We start from the raw sequence: 22,996 nt of genomic DNA, 5'->3' as shown, positions 1-22,996 counted from the left end.
ATGACTGTAAAAGCACAATTGCAAAATTGATCAAAAAAATCGCGATAGTTTTTTTTTTTTTTTTTGTCCATATCGCACAGCCCTAGTTTATTCAATAAATATAGTTTAAAATCTAGCTTCTGAGTACTAAGTTATTAACCCAACAATAGCGGGGTCAGTTAATTTTTTTGAAGTGGGCCGTGCAAACATATATGTTTGGTTGTGTGGGCCGCGAGTTGAAAAAGGTTGGGAACCACTGCCCTACACCATAACAAAGCTTCGCTTGGCATCACTAACAATACCTTTAGACCACATTCTCTTTTGAATGTCATTTTTATTTCCTCATAATGTGATTTATACTGTATATCATATGAAAAAGCATGCTTTTTAAATACGTTTGCAACAACACATAAAAGCTGTTGTTAATTTTATTAATTTGAATTTAAATCATTGAATATATATGGTTATATTAATAGCTCAAAATGCCAACATATTGTACGTCACAAATTTTGTACAATCTGTTCTCATTTTAGCCACTGCTAGATCTGATGTCATAAACCAGAACTGCTGCGGTGGCCACTCCCACCAGAGCCGAGAGGACCAATCGGATCACAGCTTCAATAGAACCACAACAGTAGACGCAGACTTCTGAAATAATAAGTGAGCAGTAATAAATAAGTGATTTTCAACAAACCCACTTAAGTCTCTGTCAGGAATTTAAAAAGAGCAGGTACTGTCAATGTAAGAAAAATTATACCTTTTTTGAAACAAAAATTTGAGGGACTTATTTGGGCTTTATGTTAAATAACTACTGTATGAGCTTCACTGTATGAAAAACAACAACAACAACACATATATCAGCGCTACTTTACCTGAACAAGGTTGACAGAGTTTGCTGATGTCCAGATGTGTGGTCTGGTTTCTGATGGGATTGTTGATCACACAGCTGTAGCTGTTTTTCTCCTGATATTCCACCTCCAGAGGTAGAGAGAGACTGATGCTGAGATCAGACACACTGATGCTGGACAATAAACTGTTTCCTTTGTACCAGGAGAGAGTCACATGACCCACATTCACCACTGAACACAACAGTGAACAATTCTGCTGTGATGATGAAGATGATGAAGAACATTGTGAAGAGTTTCTGCTGATGACAGGAACAGGAAGACGAGCTGAAAAAATAAGAGAATAATTTAGGGAGTAATTGACTTCTTGAAATGATTCTTGATATATTGTTCAGTAATCTGTCTCTAGGGTCACTTCTTCCTTTGTATTTATAGCTAATGTGTTGCTATAAATGTTGACACTTCTTTAAATCTTAAAGTTGTGAACTTTATATTATACATTGTATAATATATTAATTCTAACACTGCAGAAATTCTTGCTTATTTTAAAATACATTAAAGTGAACTTTTATATATTTTTTAAAGGAACTTTGAGTGTCTGTGCAAAGCTCACTCCCACGGTTCAATGGGTTGGTTGCCATAAGAAATAGATTTAAACATTAAAATATTAATATTTACTTCTCTGAAGTATATTCAACCAATCAAGTGTGAGTCTGAGACACAGCAAACATTTATCACTTTGCACGCGTTCATGTGACTTTCAGTAAAGCTGCTGTGAAGCAAAGGGTTTTGTGAAAGATGCCATGCAAATGTAATTAACCCAAATTTCACTTTTCATTAAAAGTAAATAGATTTCGGTATTTTGTGAAATTCCCTGAATTATAGGAGTATATAAGGGCAGACAATAAACACAATGAACTTTTCATAGTTTGTGAAAAGATGCTTTAGAGTCCTCCAGTTTGTAATTACAGTCTTGTATTTTTATGTATCTGTATTCATTCCACAGGACCATCAACTATTTTAGAAATGAACTCCAAATCATGAAAGTTAAGCCACTGATAAGAAACCCATATTAAGGTTAGTTTCTCTAATAAATAGTAGACAGAACAAGCACAACTGTAAATGTGGTTGTTTTGGTCTCTTTGATGTTTACTGTATAATTTCCAGAGTCTGTGATTCTGGTGTCTGTGATGGTCAGAGATCCAGTCTGATTGTCCAGCTTCAGTCGGTCTCTGAATCTCCCATCAAGAACATCATCATATGTGGAGACATTTCCCTCCTCTTTATTGATTTGAGCTATACGAGTCGCTGGACGTCCAAATGTCCATGTTATTACATCAAGTTTCTGTAGTTCAGTAACATGAGTCTGTAGAGTGACTGATTCTCCCTCCGTCACTGACTTCACTTCATCTTCAACACCAAACACTGGAGAACAGACAGAGTTTATTTTTCAGTCATTTATTAAAGTTCTTGTTAAAGTTAAAATAAATGACTTTGGTTTAATCGAGGATCATCTTTAATCTTGTAGTTTTGAAATGATCACATGCTTTCTTCTCGGCTTTGACATTAAAGTGAGTCTCTGAACACTGCTCTTAATTTATTTGTATTTTTCTTCAGAAAGGTGACTGTCTGAGCTGATTTCCGTCTAGTTGATCTCATGTCAGACTGTGTGTGAAGGACCTTTATCTCCTGCTCTTGTTGAACTTAAACCTCAGAAGTGAAATAAAGCTGCAGCAGCCTTTACAAGAAAAAAAAACACAGACAGATCTGTTCTGAGTACATTTAACTGGACATCAGCCGCCTGGTGATGATTTTAGGAGAGTAGAAACAACATTTTTATTTAACCATTAGACCAGCGTTACAAAACTTCATATAAAGCATGTTGTTATGTAAAGCATTGCAAAGATACATAATCGTCCTCATCAGTCATGATTTTATAGTCTGTGTGAACACCATTTAGTTCCCCAAAAATCTATGAACGAGAAACACATCTCTAAATTTCACCTTTCTATTGCTCTATTTTCACAAAGCGCAGTTTTTTTTTTACTCTTCTGCTGTTGTAATTCAACTAATGTTTTATATCTCCCATTTATTTTATCAATGCATGATTATTTCATGTTCTACAAAATCCACACACACACTCTCTCTCTCTCTCTCTCTCTCTCTCTCTCTCTCTCTCTCTCTCTCTCACACACACACACACACACACACACACACACACACACATATATATATATATATACAGTATATAGTCTGCACTCTACATCAGACAGAAAAAGCCAACAGATGTTTAAAACACTAGATTCAGATTTCATCATTTAAGATGTCAATAGACAACGCACTGAATGTGAAACCAAATGCAGCAGTATCTCAGAGAGAAATGCTAGTTTGATTATGATTCTGGTACAATCATAACAAAACTGTTTCATACTTACCAACCAGATGCCAAAAGCAGCAAAAAACAAACAAGCAAAACATTTTCTTCATCAGCTCAGAAAAGGAGAAATGTATTAAAGTCCTACAGAGATCTCTGTAATTACTTGAGCTGAAAACTGTTCCTGTTTGTGTTCGTACGTGTCTGTTGTCAGCTGTTTTTTTCTTTTTCCTAAACCACAGAGCTACATGCCATCACATTAATGATAATGACCTGTCTCACTCTTGTAATGACTAATTTAATTTCTAGTCTAAAAACAACTATAATATAGCTTATTTGTCTGTTTAAAAAAAAGACTGCGAAGCAATTTCAAAGAAAGGAAGGGAACTCTGAAAGGGAACCTTATTCACTTCTAGCTAAATTTAACTGTAACAGAATTGAATCTAATCTGCACGCTCAAATAAAACTCAGAAAAACTTTGAATGACTTTACTGAACACATTGTTTACAGTACATTATAGAAAAAAAAGGTAACTGGTGTCAGGAGTTAAAAAAGCTGAAAATAATTTCTGAAATTAACTGAAATTAAGTTTTTCAAAGAGCAATGGTGTAAGATTCCTCCTGACCACTGAGTTGCAAATACAGGAAACACTTGGTGGAAGTAACTGCAGCCAAAGCAGAAACAACCATATGATAATAATAAAAACACATTGAAAATCTATATTTTGTATGTGTTTGTCTATTTGGTGATTGACTATCATGCAAAAAAAAAAACAACAACATAATTTCTTAGGATTTTTTTAGTATGATAATACCTCTTTAGCATTTTTAAGACATGGTATAGGCTATTACCTCTTTTTGCTTCCTCAATTTCAGTAGATGTTTGTAAATTAAACTCTCAATTGCAAACTCTCATTTACATAAAAACAAACATAGGCTGTCTGAACTTTATCACGTCGCTGTATCCTGTTGCCAAAGGTCAGTGTGTCGCTCGTGTTATCAGAAATCCACAACTGTCTGCTGAAATCAATGAGATCATGTCACTTTGTCAGTGTTGCTGGCGGTGTTAATGTTGTTTGTTTGTTTGTATTTGAGCGAACAGTGCACCACATTCAACAGTTAAAAATGCTCAAAGAACTTATTTCATCATATGCGAATATATAGTCTATGAATATGAAACTATTTCAAAGAATAGAGCACAACAGTCCATATAAGTAATAGATTTTTAACAATAACTGATAAACCTTGTTGTGAGCTCTGAGGTTGTTAATCAGCTGTATAGGCATTTTGTTGAAGCCCTCTGTGTTAATTTGAATTATTTAAAAAAACATACTGTAACTGACTCTATAACTGTGGAAGCCAGCCAATGAAGACACTGCCATTATACAGTATGACTGGTTCATGTGCTTCTGCTCTGGCTGCAGTAACTTCCACCACAGTGGTCAGGAGGAATCTTACACCATTTATCTTTGCAATGTTTACAATATTTTTATAGAAACCCGATTCCCAAAAAGTTGGGACACTGTACAAATTGTGAGTAAAAAAGGAATGGAAAAATTTACAAATCTCATAAACTATTTTTATTCACAATAGAATATAGATAACATATCAAATGTTGAAAGTGAGACATTTTAAAATCTCATGCCCAATATTGGCTCATTTTGGATTTCACGAGAGCTACACATTCAAGAAAAGTTGGAACAGGGAGCAATAAGAGGCCGGAGAAGTTAAATGTACATATAAGGAACAGCTGGAGGACAAATTTGCAACTTATCAGGTCAACTGGCAAAATGATTGGGTATAAATAAAAAATAGTGAAAGATAGCGAAAAATAGAGGAGCAATATCAGAAAGGTGCTTCTCAGAGAAAAATTGCGAAGAGTTTGAAGTTATCATCATCTACAGTGCATAATATCATCCAAAGATTCAGAGAATCTGGAACAATCTCTGTGTAAGGGTCAAGGCCAGAAAACCACACTGGATGCCCGTGATCTTCGGCTTAGACGGCACTGCATCAGATACAGGAATGATACTGTAATGGAAATCACAAAAAGGGGTCAGGAATACTTACAGAAAACACTGTCAGTGAACACAATCCACCATGCCATTCCCTGTTGCCAGCTAAAACTCTATAGGCCAAAAGAGAAGCCATATCTAAACATGATCCATAAGCACAGGCGTTTTCTCTGGTCCAAGGCTCATTTAAAATGGACCGTGGCAAAGTGGAAAACTGTTCTGTGGTCAGACGAATCAAAATTTGAAGTTCTTTTTGGAAAACTGGGACGCATGTCATCCGGACTAAAGAGGAGAAGGACAACCCAAGTTGTTATCAGCGCTCAGTTCAGAAGCCAGTTTAAGGGATGCATGAGTGTGTGTGGCATTGGCAGCTTACACATCTGGAAAGGCACCATCAATGCTGAAAGGTATATCCAAGTTCTAGAACAACATATGCTCCCATCCAGACGTCGTCTCTTTCAGGGAAGAACTTGCATTTTCCAACATGACAATACCAGACCACATACTGCATGAAACTGAAATGGCCAGGCTGCAGTCCAGATCTTTCACTCATAGAAAACATTTGGCACAACATAAAGAGGAAGATGTGACAAAGAGCACCTACACAGCAAAATCCCCAGTGTTAATTTAACACTCTGAGTGTGGATTATATAAACACTGAAGCAGTGTTAAAAGTAACACTGAGGCAGAGTTGAAGTTAATGAGATAATTAAGAAGTTAATTGAGTTATGATTGAGCATTATTGAAGACACCTGATGTTAACAAGCAGAATCACCAACCGAGAAAATCACAATTTGTGTGTCACCATTATAGTGGTCAGGGTTTGCTTTAGTTGGGATCTTGACCCTTCAGTTATTAACTTTAGATTTTGTGTGGCTGTGCTAACTGAGTTATACCATACAGACAGACCACAGCAAAGGCAATCTTATGGTATTGATTGTGGTTTGGACTAATTGTCATTGATTGACCTGAATTCCTGAATTTAGGTTTCTTTAAAAGTTAAAAGTTGTTTTTAAAAGTTAGTTCTACATAAAGAAAAAAATCTTTAGTTTAGACACACAGACATCAAGAATCAGCGTGAGCATCACAACAACGGTGACCATCAAAAAAGCATGTTGTAGCCAATAAAAACTCACCCATGGCTCCCATCATGCATTGCGGCATGAATAAATTATGAGCTGATCTGTCTTTTTAACTTTTTATTCTAACTATATTTTATTTTTGCTGTTTTTATGTGAATTTTTAGTATCTAGTTTTGTGATGTTCAGAGTAGATCTGTTTATCTGGATATGCTGTTTGTCACCGTTTTTGAGATTCATACGCTGATTCTTGTTATTTGTGTGTGCCTAAAATTAAAACTCTTTAATAAAAAAAAAATCTGAATCACAGAATCACAAGAGATGCCTACAAAATGTATAGAAAATACAGACTCTTTCATTGTGCAATCAAAGCTGTTACAATCAATAATGATCCATAAGAAGAGAAGAGACTGTAAAAGAGTTCAGTGATTAAGGTCAAGCAACAATTTCATTAAAACATAATCATCAACACCCAGTGATTTTTGCTCTTGGCTTGACACACAAACTTTTAATTTAAAAAGCCACAAGCCAAGATCCCAACTAAAGCAAACACTGACCACTATAATGGTGACACACAAATTGTGATTTTCTCGTTTGGTGAGTCTGCTTGTTAACATCAGGTGTCTTCAATAATGGTCAATCATAACTCAATTAACTTCTTAATTATCTCATTAACTTCAACTCTGCTTCAGTGTTACTTTTAACACTGCTTCAGTGTTTATATAATCCACACTCAGAGTGTTAAATTAACACTGGGGATTTTGCTGTGTACTTGAGCAACTAGAAGCCTGTATTAGACAAGAATGGGACAACATTCCTATTCCTAAACTTGAGTAACTTGTCTCCTCAGTCCCCAGACGTTTGTAGACCGTTATAAAAAGAAGAGGGGATGCCACACAGTGGTAAACATGGCCTTGTCCCAACTCTTTTTAGATGTGTTGATGCCATGAAATTTAAAATCAACTTATTTTTTTTCCCCTAAAATTATACATTTTCTCAGTTTAAACATTTGATATGCCATCTATGGTGTATTCTGTATTCTATGGCTCCAGGAAGCAGTTGGGGGTTCAGTGCCTTGCTAAGGGTCAGTCGTGGTGTTGAAGGAGGGAGAGATCGCTGTACATTCACTCCCCCCACCTACAATCCCTGCCGGCCCAAGACTCAAACCTTTTTGGATTATAAGCCCAACTCTCTAACCATTAGGCCACGACTTTCCCATGATGGGATGTCAATCATCTCATGCGCTGTCTGGCCAAAAACTGGGTAAATCAGGTTTGACTATCAGTGGGCTACAGATGGCCACTCTGACTACGAGCTAAACCATGTCTATGCTAAGACTACAAATTGAACATATTAAAAAAATATAACTATACACCTTGTAAACACTGTTGACTTTGCTTACATGATGGAATATCATACACCTCATAAGCTTTTTTTTGCCAAAAAACGACACCAAACTCCACCAAATTCAAGGTTATCTGGGCTAGAAGTGGGATACACATAGGGCTATATCTGGTCTACAGTTAACCGAGATGGTGAAATTATGGCATATGATAGCGTTATATCTTTAGTACTTCTATTCCTCAGTTGTGCTGCATATAACCGAACACAACTCCCAAGCTATACCTTGCAGCTAAGTGAAAATCAATGCCACTCAAGTCCTCTTCACTGTATGGTAATACTGATCTGGTGATTCGCTTGTAATAATTATTGAATAGTCAAAATGATTTCAAACAGATGGAGAAAGATGTGTTTTGTGAGGATTCTAGCATTATTCCTATTGACATTAATCTGCAAAACATACTTCAGCTTGTCTATCCTGTAAAATTCTCAGTAGGAAAATGAGCTTGCACTGTTTTCTGATGATAACCCCTAGGTGGAGTTTATTCACTGTAGTACAGGGATCTCCACTCCAACCCTGCTCCTACAGACTGCTACAGTCCTGAAGACTTCATTTCCAACCCTGTAGATCCCAGTAATGTCCCCTGTTGAGAAATAATGAATATGTATAATACAACCACAGACCTGTCAATAACAAAATGTATTTAACTGTAAAATTCCATAAGAAAAACTACACAACCCAATCATGACTAATGTTGCATCATGGGATTGTAGTTCGTTGCATCATAAAGGATGTTAAGTATGGGGCCTTATATCATTTTCCTATTTTTTTTTTCTCTCAATTTGTAGCCTTTTTTAGGAAATACTTATAGAATAATATTTTTTTAAATGCTACAGTTGTTCTGTTAACTGTTTATGGCTGTGTATTATGGGGTGATTTGCAAATAAACTGTTTAAATGCAATAAAGACTTCATTTTAAAATAATATTATGTAAATCTACTGTCAAAAGATTTCAGATAATTTAGAACCTGATTTAATCTGCATGAAAAAAAGAGACTTCGTACTTTTTATAATGGAAGTATATTATGATTCATTGATGTATTTCAGTTCAAAATGTGGTATATTAAACATTTTGGCAACCAGATGGCCCCAGTGTACACCATATTAAAAGGATTCAGGTAATGTAGCTTGTACAATCCAATTCAGATGAGAGCATTAGTATCCAAAGCTTCATTTTACAGCCACTAAACAATTAGCCCACACATATTTTCATCTTCAGAGTTCACACATTCGAGATGTCTCCCAATATTTATTTTATCTGTTCTGTTTTCTTCTTGTTTGTAACTTTTTGAAGATCTGATGTGATTGACCAGAATAATGACAGCCCCCGCAGCGAGAGGCATCCAGCTGCAGCCCCGCAGACTCACTTCTTGCTAGACACCAGTGGATGGACAGCAGATGTCATTTCCGTATCGTCATTCACTTTTCAAATTGACGTCATTTTCGTATCGTCATTCACTTTTCAATTTTAACACGCCATGTAGATGTCAGCGGTAAGAAAAAAATAATACACTGTTGATGATTTATAGGTCATGTCAGAATTCAAATGCACAAACTAGCTAGTTAAAAAAACGTCTTGTTTTCAAGGTGCTGTGTCGTGTTTTTTTAAAGGTATAAGTGAACTCTGGTGTGCCTCAATTCTAGAGCTAACGTTAGGTTGCTACAATAGATTTTCCAATTAAATCGTTCTTTGAGTGGTATGATTTAATATTGTAAACATGTTTTTATTCACTTGGATGTGTGAAGATTGTACCAAGTTAACGAGATCTCATAGAACAGTCTTGGTAGAGAATAGTCTAAAATGCTAGGTTGTCTATGCACACGAGAGTTTGTTAGCTAACTATGTTTTTTTTTTGTTTTTTAGTTGAAGTAGTACTTTTCCCTATGCAGGTGTAAATGCCTGATGTTTAATATGTTTATGATGATGTTTAAAGTGCTTTGGGGGCCATGGGTCTGTTGAAAGTGCTATATAGCCTAAATGCAGTCCATTAACCATTTTACATATTTTGTATAGGAGAATGTTAACATTTATATAAGTTTTTTTTTTTGTTTTTGTTACCACACAATTTTTTACAGTCCATCTACCACACACAACTTTTCACCTACATTGTTCAATTCCTTTTCTTTTTTTTTAAAGTTATTATTTGGATTTTTGTAAACTCTTATGAATTATAAGGTACTACCGGTATTTCATATGTGTCACTATACTTATTACGTAAACAATCTATTAATACTACCCTCTTCTTTAAGGCAAATCACATTAGTGTGCGTAAAGGGACGGAGCTACCACCAGTACAGAAATGCACATAGTGCTGCAGCCGGTATCACTGCCCGCTGTGCAATTCAAACACAGTGGGGTACTGTGGAAACGGAAGACGTGGAGATCTTTGAAGGTTTTATACAGACCCTGAATTTCCTGAGCATTGCCCAGACTGCTAGTTTTAGGGGGCAGGAATGAGGTGTGGTGTGCACAGTGTGCAATAGTTTATTTGGAACTGTTCATGTTTTATTTTCTCTTGAAATAGGGACTTCCCCCACAACCTTAAGGAGCCTGACTGTGGCATCTTCATTCTGATGGTCAGATTTGACAAATTTTACTAATTAGATTGTGTAATTTCAAATAAATATTGCAAAACCATGAAGTGTTTATTTGATCTGGATTGTTTGGTAAATTGTCTGATCATGTGAATCTACGTATATTTTAAAAACAGAAGTGGTTACATTTACAAAAAAAAAAAAAGAAAAAAAAAGGATTGAATATCCAAATGGGCAAGGCAAAAAAACTGTGGTCCATTAACATGTACAAGTCTGTTGTATTGACAAAACGTTATAGTCCATTGATCTAGGCTGAATTTAAGTCACAAAAAATAGTGATATGATCTGAACAATATATATTTTCAAGGTGGTTCTTGTGAATGCAGTTTGCATGAATTATTGATGTTATAATATTAAGTATATTATTGAGAATTGTTTTATGTAAAGAGATATGATAAAGATAATATTTCAATTTGCACACAGTTTTTATATTATATATTTTAAGTCATAAAAGTAAAAGGACAATACGGAAAATACGTGTGCAATTAAGCCTGCAAAGAATGCTGTCTATCCACTGGTGAAAACAGAAAATAAATATGCTGTCTATCCATATGTGAAACTATAAAATAAATATACTGTCCATCCAGAGGTGAAAATATAAAATAAATATACTGTCCATCCAGAGGTGAGAACAAAATATGCTGTCTATCCAGAGGTGAAAATATAAAATAAATATATGTCAATCCAGAGGTGAAAATATAAAATAAATATACTGTCTATCCAGAGGTAAAAATATAAAATAAATATATGTCAATCCAGAGGTGAAAATATAAAATAAATATACTGTCTATCCAGAGGTGAAAATATAAAATAAAAAAATGTCAATCCAGAGGTGAAAATATAAAATAAATATACTGTCCATCCAGAGGTGAAAATATAAAATAAATATACTGTCCATCCAGAGGTGAGAACTAAATATGCTGTCTATCCAGAGGTGAAAACTAAATATGTTGTCTATCCAGAGGTGAAAATATAAAATAAATATACTGTCCATCCAGAGGTGAGAACTAAATATACTGTCCATCCAGAGGTGAGAACTAAATATGCTGTCTATCCAGAGGTGAAAACTAAATATGTTGTCTATCCAGAGGTGAAAATATAAAATAAATATACTGTCCATCCAGAGGTGAGAACTAAATATGCTGTCTATCCAGAGGTGAAAATATAAAATAAATATACTGTCCATCCAGAGGTGAAAATATAAAATAAATATACTGTCTATCCAGAGGTAAAAATATAAAATAAATATATGTCAATCCAGAGGTGAAAATATAAAATAAATATACTGTCTATCCAGAGGTGAAAATATAAAATAAAAAAATGTCAATCCAGAGGTGAAAATATAAAATAAATATACTGTCCATCCAGAGGTGAAAATATAAAATAAATATACTGTCCATCCAGAGGTGAGAACTAAATATGCTGTCTATCCAGAGGTGAAAACTAAATATGTTGTCTATCCAGAGGTGAAAATATAAAATAAATATACTGTCCATCCAGAGGTGAAAATATAAAATAAATGTCTATCCAGAGGTGAGAACTAAATATGCTGTCTATCCAGAGGTGAAAATATAAAATAAATGTACTGTCCATCCAGAGGTGAAAATAGGAAATAAAATTGCTGTCCATCCAGTGGTGAAAACGGAAATTAGCGGCGAAACGGAAATGACGTAGGCGGTCTATCCACTGGTGTCCAGCCAGTGGTGTCTAGCCGGAGGTGAGTCTGTGGGGCTGCAGCTGGATGCTATAGCCCGCAGCAGCCACGCCCATCAGAGCAGTGAACACCAATCGGATCACAGCTTCAGTAGAATCACAACCACAGACATGAACTGATGAACAATTCAATCAGATATAGCTGAGATGTCATACCTCTGTAAGGATCTGAAGTGTCTCCAGTACCCTTGTCTGAATCTGAAATAGCATTTAGAATGATTTCACATGATTTCACTTAGATGCCTAAAACATTTTTATTTTGTGTAGGCTAAATAAAAATGCTGTTACTATTATTTTTTTCGAAATACATAGCCTATTAAATCAATGATACCATAAAATTTAATTCTAGATTTTACATACCCAGGTCATCAGGTGAAGCTGCTAGCTCAGTCGCTTCACCCTGCCTGTCATCATCCTGATCTGACTCGCTAACATTATCTGAACCACTGCTGGTACTGCTAACGTTAGCTGCTTTGATCAGTTCACTGTCTTCATCAGCTTTTCTTGCTAACAAAGAACTGTTGGATATTCTGGTTCCTTTTCATACTGCAATAAAGTCAGATTTCCTTCAGAACAGTCCAACCAACCCCTAGGCTACATAAACACCAATTAAATACTTTTTTCCCCATTTACATTATTAGCAATTATTACTTACATTATTATTAGAAATTGAAATGAAACAAACATGAAATGGCACAATGCACAACAAAGAACGTATTATTTACAATTAATTACACAAAATTAAAGCTTAATCAAAGGCCACATCTGACCTGTGAGCTAAACTATTACTATTTATAAAGTTTAAACGATATAGACTACTCTTTCATGTCATTACTGCATTGGTGATGTGCAAGTCGAATTCAGTGCCTGTCACTTTAAGACCCTGACGGCTGTGAGGTTTGCTTGATTCTCACGGTTTAAGCTTAATTGTTGTTGTGCATTGTGCATAAGGATATGTGGATGAAATGAATTATGTTTTCCATGTCATTTGTTAAAATAAATTCTCTAAAGCCTAACAACTCGAAGAAAATCTGTCTTGGATTACAGGAGATACTGTAAGTGTCTTGTAATGACAAGAATTATTTCCTGGATTTTGTATCACCATAGTCCCTAACTGTATGTAAATGGAGGAAATTGGATTCAAATCGAAAACATTTTCCCCCATTTTGTGTCCCCCCCACTTCTCAAACCAAAGTTACACCCTTGCAAATAACTATCTCCAGATAAATGGTTGCATATCCTTTACTCAAATTCAACTAAACCCACCAGTAGACCTTAATTTCACAGCATAGGTATGTTAGCAACATAGGGCTTGAAAACATTGACTATAGAACGAACAAAAACTAATTCCTGCGTGGAATTTATCTGGGAATAAAGCCTAAACCTAATTTACTGAAGGTAGGGGCGAGCTATGGTGTGTTTAATTTGGTTAAAATCTAATGTAGGCTACGTTTTTTTTTTTTTGCACAAAATTGCGTCCGCTAATCTGCTAAATTAATGATAAATCTTTAAATGCTTTTTACAAAAGTGACCTACAGTTAACAGTTAATGATCTAGCAAATGTCGACCGAGTAGGCAGAATATGGAGGTAACTTACAGTAGATAAATAAATTAGCCTACATGACGTGATTCAACAGACCTGATACTGGGCTGTGTGTGCGATTAGATATCAAGGCAGATGTGATAGGTAAATAGATATCTTTGCGTGCTGTAAACTCACATGCTAAAAAAACAATAAGCCATGTATCGTTTGTTAGCTTATATCAAACACTCGCTACTTACATTTCTGAGTTCTGGTGTCTGACTGTCCAAGCTCCCGCGCTGATTTAAAGGGGGGGTGAAATGCTATTTCATGCATACTGAGTTTTTTACACTGTTAAAGAGTTGGATTCCCATGCTAAACATGGACAAAGTTAAAAAAAAAATTAAGTTGTACATTTGAAGGAGTATTTTTGTTCCCAAAATACTCCTTCCGGTTTGTCACAAGTTTCGGAAAGTTTTTTTCGAGTATGGCTCTGTGTGACGTTAGATGGAGCGGAATTTCCTTATATGGGTCCTAAGGGCACTTCTGCCGGAAGAGCGCGCTCCCGTATAGCAGAGCACTGAGAGCACAGACATTTCACTGATCAGAACGATTCACTGATCAGAGCGAGAGCGTCGCGAAATGTCACAAAAGGAGTGTGTTTTTGGTTGCCAGGGCAAGACAACCCTGCACAGATTACCAAAAGAGAAACAGCATTAAGGGACCAGTGGATGGAGTTTATTTGTGCAAGTGTTTGTGTTTGTTCCCTGCATTTCGAAGATACTTGTTTTACAAACAAGGCCCAGTTTGACGACGGATTTGCATTTCGTTTATTTCTTAAGGATGATGCAGTCCCTACGAAAAAGGGTCACAATTGTGTGTTGGAACCGCAGGCGGTGAGTAAAACTGCTTGAAATATCTCTGCCTCCTTGTTAGTGCGTCCGCCTCCCATGCCGGAGACCGGGTTCGAGCCCCGCTCGGAGCGAGTCGTTGCTGCTGCTGCTTTCGTTCAGTTTCAGCCTCTGGATCTGATTCTGGATCATAAATAAACGCTGAATCTGACTGTTAGCCATGGTTTGTTTTGGATGATGGGTTTGAATTCCCATCACTAATTTATACACAAAAGAACCATAGACAGTAAAAAAAAAATGGACACAGCGACCCCATTGGATTCAACAGAGAAAAGTGAAGTCGATTAGAAGCACTTAATTCTGGGGGTCGAGCGTACTGCGCAGACTCAAACCGAGCTTGATGATGTAAATGTCACGTGAGCAACCTGTACGTTTTCTAATCGCTGTGCCAAGAGAAATCTGAATCACCCACCGAATCTTGCAGAGAAGGCGAGCGTGAACAGGAGCAAATTTTGGTAAGTATTCTGATGAATTATCTCCCTTGTGCCTCCACATCCCCCCGATAGCCTCATAGACAGTAAAAGATTGTCTGCGAGCTTCTCCTCCTGTCCATACGGTAATTTCTCTACTGTGCAACAGAGAGTCGCTGGTTATGAAGCAATCGTTAGCCTATTTTTTACAAAAACTGCTTCTACGGGACCATAAGGTAAGATACAAGGTAATGGGCCTTTTATACATTTTCGTGTTTCTTTAGAAATAATTAATGGACAAATGGTGTCTTTAAATGCATCAGATGTAAAGTTATTCGCTAGCAAAACCAATGTTGTAGCAGCAGTAGATTTTTGACAGCAATTCAGTAGATTACCAGAAATAAAGAGCTGAATCTGATCAATATTATTATAAATTTTACAATCTCTAATCCGTGGAAGCTTGTGTCTATGGAGAGCTGTTTCCACCACTTTTTTTTCTTTCTTGCAATTGTTCGTTAAGATCTCACAATTCAGAAATGTTAGTTTATAATTAACAATTACAGGAAAAAAAGTTGCAATTTTCTTTTTACCTTGTCTATTTTATAGTGAAAAAAAACTTGCAAAGTAAACTCTGAATTCAAAGTAAAAGTCTGAATTGTGAGATTTAAAGTCATAAATAACATTAGGATTTTTTTTTTTTTTTTTTTTTTTTTTTTTGGTGTAATAAACAGGCTTCCGTACAAAATAAAATTTAATGAAGATTTTTTTTTTGTATTTATTTTTTTTTAAATAATTTTAATATTTTGTCTTTACAGGAGATAAAAGTGGAACATCAAGAGGATGATGTCGTTGTGTATGAATCTGTTTTCATGAGTAGATGATCAAACTTAAATCTAATATATCAGGAAATCCCAGCAGAATGATTCTGAAGCGTCTGAAATTCAGGGAGGACGGATGAAAAGACTTTGTACAGTAGTTCTGTGACTTCTAACTGAATCTAAATCTTGTGACTCATTGGAGCGTTTTCCTGTTTGACATTCAAAGCCTCAAATCTGTTTTGTTTTCTTTTAGAAAAAGCCCTGAGACAACAACAAACACTTGGTTTTCTCACAATTAAAAACAGAAAAGTACAGCAGTGGTTTTGATTTGTTTGATTGTGTGATCTGTTGTGTGAGCGATGTCTTTACCGCTGGTTTGTGGTCAGTTTGTGATCAGCGTGTGGTCGAGGGATGTTTTCCATTCTAGTGTGCATGACGCTTTACACAAAACAGCTTTATCACTAAAATACTGAACCCATCAATTCTGAAAGGACTCAAATTAAACTGTAAAATATGAAATATATTTGTGTATAAGCCTCATGATGTTATATACAGTATACTCATGCTGTGATTCTGCTGATAACTCTAGTTTCAGTAATTGTTTATTTTAGCTTCAGCATAGAAGGAGTTGTGGTTTCTAAGAAGAGTAAAAATAGACATCACACATTTGTTTTATAAAGAGCACCCTGTTTTTGTCTGCTAATGTCTGTGAGTGATTTTATGAATAAATGCAATGTATGTTTCATTGTTTATGATATTCTTATAGGCTTTAAGTGAAATGGCTGCAGACAAAAAGGGTTCGGAAAAATCGTCCTGACACAAAAAGGCATTTCAGTCATAGCCTTTTAGTCAAATGATAGAGATGTGAAGATGTCCTATAATGCACTCTGTACAGTTGTGGTTATTTCAGCAATTTGTACTGTTTGAGTGTTTATGTGTCATCTGAGTCTTAATGTCATGTGACGGTTGACTGTTGAGGAAAAACACACACAATACACAGCAGATTTACGTCTGTCAGATCATATGTAGCTATGAGTTCAAACAGCCCGTCTTGTTACACTAACTCCACTCCAGTGAATGTCTGGTTGGGATAAACAACTTACAAACGTTTTTTTTTTTCTTTTTTTTTTTTTTTTGCACTTAGTGTAAATAGCATGTTTTATAAAGGAATCACCATTTTTACTTTGTCCACTACACAATTATCTTGAAAGATAACACAAATTCACAAAAGGCAAAATAAATTTACAATAATATAGGTACACACCTTATTTAATTTCATAATCAGTGGTTTGATTTGAGTTTAAAAATGGCGCCATCTTGTCTGTTTTTAACGGCGTTATAGCCTCTCAGATCTGAGAGGTTTTATTTGTTCAAGTTAAAAGCTCACACTTTAAAGACTAATACTACAGTGAAATGCCAGAGATCTTCTTATGAACAAACATTTCTCAAATCTCACAGGAAGTCAAATTTCAACTTTTATTTTGGTTCAACTGTATTAATCAGATTTAAAGGCTGCTGGGTAATATTCACTGTTTTATTCAGGTGTTAGTTTGAGTCAGGTTAAAGCTGCTGTGGTCTGATTTCTCTTCATCTAATGTGGTTTGCAGGACAAACAGCTCCTGCAGTAGCGTGTCTATTATTAGATGAATGCGGTCAGTGTATCTGTCAGTCTGAGACTGAAGCGTTTCTTCATTTTCTCTCCTGCTTTATATGAACCAATACATATTTAATAATAAAACATAAAACATATCAATAAAACATATTTACAGTTAAATGAATCCATCAGTCAATTAAGAGTCAGAAGTCAAACAATATATTATCATGCATCATTGATGAACTACACAGAGTGACTTCTTATCATCTCACAACACTATTTTCAAATATCTAAATTAATATTCATGACTTAAACACTTCACTCTTCTGCTAGTTTTCATTCAGCACCAGAATTAATTAGAGAACATAATAATTATAATAAGTCGTTTGCATGACTTCCTGTGTTCAAGGAAGTGGTCGTGTGAGAATAAACTGTGACAGAGGTTCAGTCTTGTTGAGGAAAGACCACACACGCACACACACACACACACACGCACACACACACAGCATCAGTTCAGACGTGTTTCAGACATTATAAGAGTTACTGGGATTCAAGTGAACTGATGAAGATAATGTTTCTCAAATTAGTTTTGTTCAGTGTGTGGTGTCTGCTTGGTGAGTTTGAAATGTGTTTATGACTTCAGTTGCTTCTTTTCTACCATGTTATAATAATAATACAAATAAAAAAAATCTAATCTGTGACAAACTCTTCTTCAGATGTGTTTGCTGATACAGTTACAGTGAAGTCAGTGTCAGTGCTGGAGGGAGATTCAGTCACTCTAGACTCTGGTCTTACTGACATAATGGATGAAGATCTGATTCTCTGGAGGTTTGGAGCTGAAAACACTTTAATAGCTGAAATCAGTGTACTGGAAGATAGAATCACTGTACATGATAATGAGCTCGGTGGGAGATTCGGAGACAGACTGAAGGTGGATCATCAAACTGGATCTCTGATCATCACAGACACCAGAACTGAACACACTGGACTCTATCAACTACAGAGCAACACTGTGAGGAAGAGATTCACTCTCACTGTCTATGGTGAGTTAAATACTGGTTTCACCTTTTTAATTACCTGTAAATTAAAGGTAATTTATTTTACATTTCTTTTGTTAATTAAATGATAAAATAACAAAAATATTTCAATTAAGCATACGTTAATTCTTTGTTACTTGTCCATGTGTAATAATCTTTTATAAATAAGGCGAGAGAAGTGAAGATCACTGTCGTATAAGAAACTCATCGACTGACTGATGCTGCAATAAACACTTCCTGATCTAGTCAAGTTTGTCTCATGTTTTCAGCTCATCTTCCTGTTCCTGTCATCAACAGATACTGTTCATGCTGTTCATCATCATCATCATCATCATCTTCATCATCTTCATCACAGCAGAATTGTTCACTGTTGTGTTCAGTGGTGAATGTGGGTCATGTGACTCTCTCCTGGTACAAAGGAAACAGTTTATTGTCCAGCATCAGTGTGTCTGATCTCAGCATCAGTCTCTCTCTACCTCTGGAGGTGGAATATCAGGAGAAAAACAGCTACAGCTGTGTGATCAACAATCCCATCACAAACCAGACCACACATCTGGACATCAGCAAGCTCTGTCAACCATGTTCAGGTATGACAGACTGAAATATGTGGGCTTTTTTCCATACAATGGAGTTCATATAGTTATTTAACAAAAAGTCCAAATAAGTCACACGTGCAGCAGCACTGATATAATACACATTTATGAATCAATTTGTTGATGTCTTGTTTAGAGTCTCTAAATCGATTTATCATTGCTCTCTCTCTGCTTTATAATTATTATTATTATTAATTAATGAATTAATTAATTTTTCTTTCTTTCTTTCTTTTTTTTCAGAAGTGCATGGATGTGATACTATCGAGCCTGTGATCCGATTGGTCGTCACTGCTCTGATGGGCGTGGCTTCTGCAGCTGCTGCTGTTCTTCTGCTCAATGACGTCAGATCTGCAAGAGGATAAAAGAAGAAAACAGACCAGATATCATAAATATTCTCACATATTCAGGAATCCTGATCGTTAAAGATTAAAATATCTGTGGTCTAGAAACTATAAACTACATCATATAAATGTTCATTACCAGAATTATTATTTTTAATATGGTTGGCTCCATCTGGTGCATATAATTATGAAAATACTTCTATATTTGAAGAGTTCATGTGCAATAAACAGATCATCCTGATTTTATCAATTTTCAAAAATTATATTTTTTCATTGTGCATTCCAATGAAGCGCAATCAAACTGCAGCTGGGTTATTTTGATTAGAAAATAATTATAAATAAATAAAAACAGCTAACCAAACAAAACACAATAAAAACATGATTTTTTTGCAAATAAACTCTTAATTTGTTTTATTCTGCAGTGGCATCAATTTCATATTTGTTTGTTAATCACTTTTCGTAATATGTTTGTTTGTTATTTACTTAATTTATGTTTTGTTGCTATGAGATTTTAATTTTGTTTATATGCACAAACACTGCAAATGCTTGCAAAATATGAATGTAAAATATTAGATATCATACTAACAAATATTCGTAGAGAGAGAGAGAAATCTATGAATCATACAGTGATAAAGTGACGTATAGTGACATGAAAACAACAAACTATGAATTCAGACTGAACAATTACTCAGTTGGTCTGATGTTTGAAGTGCATTAAGTATTATTAGCTAATCCTCAAATTATGACATGACATACCTGACAAATTCTGGATTCAATCAATATACTTCTGTCCAGCCCTGAGCAAGAGGCATAGAAAAGGTCTTTATTTTGTCTTACGAAAAATCAAACGTGTGCAAGCGGTACACAATCCTAGTACAATTTGGTAGATCCCACACTTTGCGTTAATCTTTCTTACACACTTGTCACACACACACACACATCTGTGCAAACACACTGTGGATAAATGAGGGCCCCTTTCTTTTCCAAAACAAACTAATAATTATATCTTCAGAGGTGGAGAATATTGTATTGATTCCAGTTGAAAAGGTTCATGTAGCGTGGATTAAAATTCATATAAAGAGTAAATCCTTTTCACTGAAAGTGTTAAAAATAAGATTAAAAGTCGTCATAGGTGTGATTATGATGATGATGATGATGATGATGATGATGATGTGACGCTGAAGTCCATGGAGGGGTAGTTCGTTTAAGACATACTTGCATGTGACTGACAGAGTTCAGTGATGTTAAGATGTTCACATGATTATGGTGATGATGAAGAGTTACTGCTGATGATCGGAGCAGGCAGAGAAGCTGAGAAGTTATAAAGTCTGAGTTTTGAAAAGCACATCATGTGCTCCCAGCAGCCAGGCCACAGCAAGCCACACCAAGGCCTTTAAGCTTCTCCTGTCCAGCAGAGGGTGCACATCTCAAGAAAAAGATCCTTTAAATATGGCAAATAAATGGCTCCTCCACTGACAATCTTGAACAAGTGAGCCTCTGTCTACAAACAGTGGTTCCCGTCCACGTATGAAGGTATTTTTGATTCAAAACGACTGAACACCTGTGACAGTGTGATTTGTAGTTGTAGAAAAAAGCCACACATGTGTATCAGTAAATTTGAAGTCACAGAGAGAAATGTTTTAAGAGTTGCAAACCTGTAGACTTTTTTTTCTCTCCCACAAACACAACACAACAGTTACACCTTCTCAAATTCTTCATTGCAGGTGCACAAATCCTATTCTACAAATCACACATTTAGAAACTCGTACGCTCACATTTTTGAAACAATTGCTGCAGTGAATGTGGTGCAAAACGCATTTACACACCCGCATCAAGAAATGGAGACGTGGAGAAATGTTGCACATCCGCAAATCAGTATATGAATTCATCCATATGAGTTGCACACTTGTAGAAAATTTTCTCAGAAATGTCTTGTATATTTTTCTAACACAAACACAAAGTACATAACTACAACTGCTTGAATCTGCTGCGATGAATCTCAAACACTGTTTTTCACTTTCAAGCGACAAGTTTCGCGCTCTCCCTTTTGCACCGAGATATTTGGTTCAAAAGTGATTTGTGCATGACAATGCCAGACCACGTACTGTATCAATTACAACACCATGGCTGCTGAAATGTCCAGCCTGCAGTCCAGATCTTTCAGTTGAGCAGCTAGAAGCCTGTATTAGACAAGAATGGGACAACATTTCTATTCCTAAACTTGAGCAGCTTGTCTCCTCAGTCCCCAGACGTTTGCAAACTGTTATAAAAAGAAGAGGGGATGCCACACAGTGGTAAACATGGCCTTGTCCCAATTTTTTTTAGATGTTTTAATGCCATGAAATTTAAAATAAAACATTTGATATGTCATCTATGTTGTATTCTGAATAAAATATTGAAATTTGAAACTTTCACATCATTGCATTCTGTATTTAGCCACAAGTCTCCCAAATTGTTTGGAATCAGGTTTGTACTTATTTATTTATTCACAGTTTTTTTACAGACGCTAAGACACATTTCTCAATACTTGGGTCACTTTTGCAAAACTCCTCACACAGTTCTCATAACCAACTTTCAGCTTGGCAAAGCAGTCATTTCACATTAAAAATGCACTACAACTACCGAAACACTCTCTTCAGGTCTCAAATCAACTCATTCTTCCAGAACACTAGCAAAGGTTGACAGTCGACAAACACACTTTGTCATCCACAAAACAATGATCTAAAAATCCCTAACAACATGTAGCATTATACAATGATTTCTTGTGTAAAACACAAAACGTTTATAATTCACTGCAATATATGTTACTGGATTTCAGTGCTCACTGTGTGAATAGTTTTGCAAAAGTGACCTACAGTAAGTATTGAGAAATGGGTCCTAGCGTCTGTAAAAAAAAACTGTAATGTTATCTTCAGCACTGACAGAAAAAAAAACAGGATATGATCTTTGTTTAAGCAGAGTTATAGCAAGAATAGTTATTTGTAGAAATGACTTTTGGTTTTGGTTTTGGTCATACCAGCACTGTTTATTTAGTGTATTTAGAATTATTTTGCATATGCATACAAAATTATGTTTTATATTTTACAGTATTATCAGTTTTTGATTAAAGACCTTTTTTTCATGCATTTATATCATCAACCACAGAAAATAGGCATATGTTTATGCAGAAGCTGTTTGTCCACCAACAGATCAAACCTTTTGTCTCTACAGCTGTAAATAAATCAGACGACAGAAGGTTTCACTTTGATTCACAGACTGAGCAGCCAGCGGAGGCCAGAACTTTCACAGACTTTTTCAGTCACAGACTTTTTTTTTTCTTTTTGGAGAACTGTAAAATTTCACTACTTACTTTTATAGCTAACTATCTTCATTACTTTGTTTTCAAATGTAAAACCACATTTATTTTGGTGAAAATACATGAGATCTTATTTACTGCAAGCCTATCATATATAAGTAAAATTACATTGCAGCCTTTGCTTATTTAATAATTGCAGTAAGCCATATTGTGTTCTTACAAGCATGGTTGTTAAAATTTGTTAAAAGGTTACTGGCTGAGGGGGGAGTTACACTCTTTCATAAACTTGGCAACACTGATTTTTACTTGCATTTCGTGAAGGTTAATTCTAGCCCATGTCTATATGATTTTTCTTAGAAGTTATAGTAGGACAAAGCAGTTTTTGAGGAGTGCATTTTACTCTAAGAGTAACACTTAAAACTCTTCATAATGGTCCTGCTTTATGTGCCATGGGATTTTTGCAATATTCAAGGT

At 35.5% G+C, this 22,996-nt stretch overlaps 1 protein-coding gene across 1 annotated transcript in view; it reads right to left on the bottom strand.

The window, feature by feature from the left end:
- The window catches only part of LOC127988002 (uncharacterized protein DDB_G0271670-like), a 327,998-nt gene that overhangs the window by 50,320 nt on the left and 254,682 nt on the right, over positions 1-22,996 (bottom strand). Inside the window, exon 2 of the mRNA XM_052590490.1 lies at positions 852-1,151. Coding sequence (XP_052446450.1) covers positions 852-1,151 — 300 coding nt within the window. The remainder of the gene's footprint in view (positions 1-851; positions 1,152-22,996) is intronic.

This window comes from Carassius gibelio, chromosome B22 (assembly GCF_023724105.1).
Source record: "Carassius gibelio isolate Cgi1373 ecotype wild population from Czech Republic chromosome B22, carGib1.2-hapl.c, whole genome shotgun sequence".
Lineage (NCBI taxonomy): Eukaryota > Metazoa > Chordata > Actinopteri > Cypriniformes > Cyprinidae > Carassius > Carassius gibelio.
The sequence above is the reverse complement of the archived record's forward strand: the minus strand, read 5'-3'. Positions and strand labels throughout refer to the sequence as shown.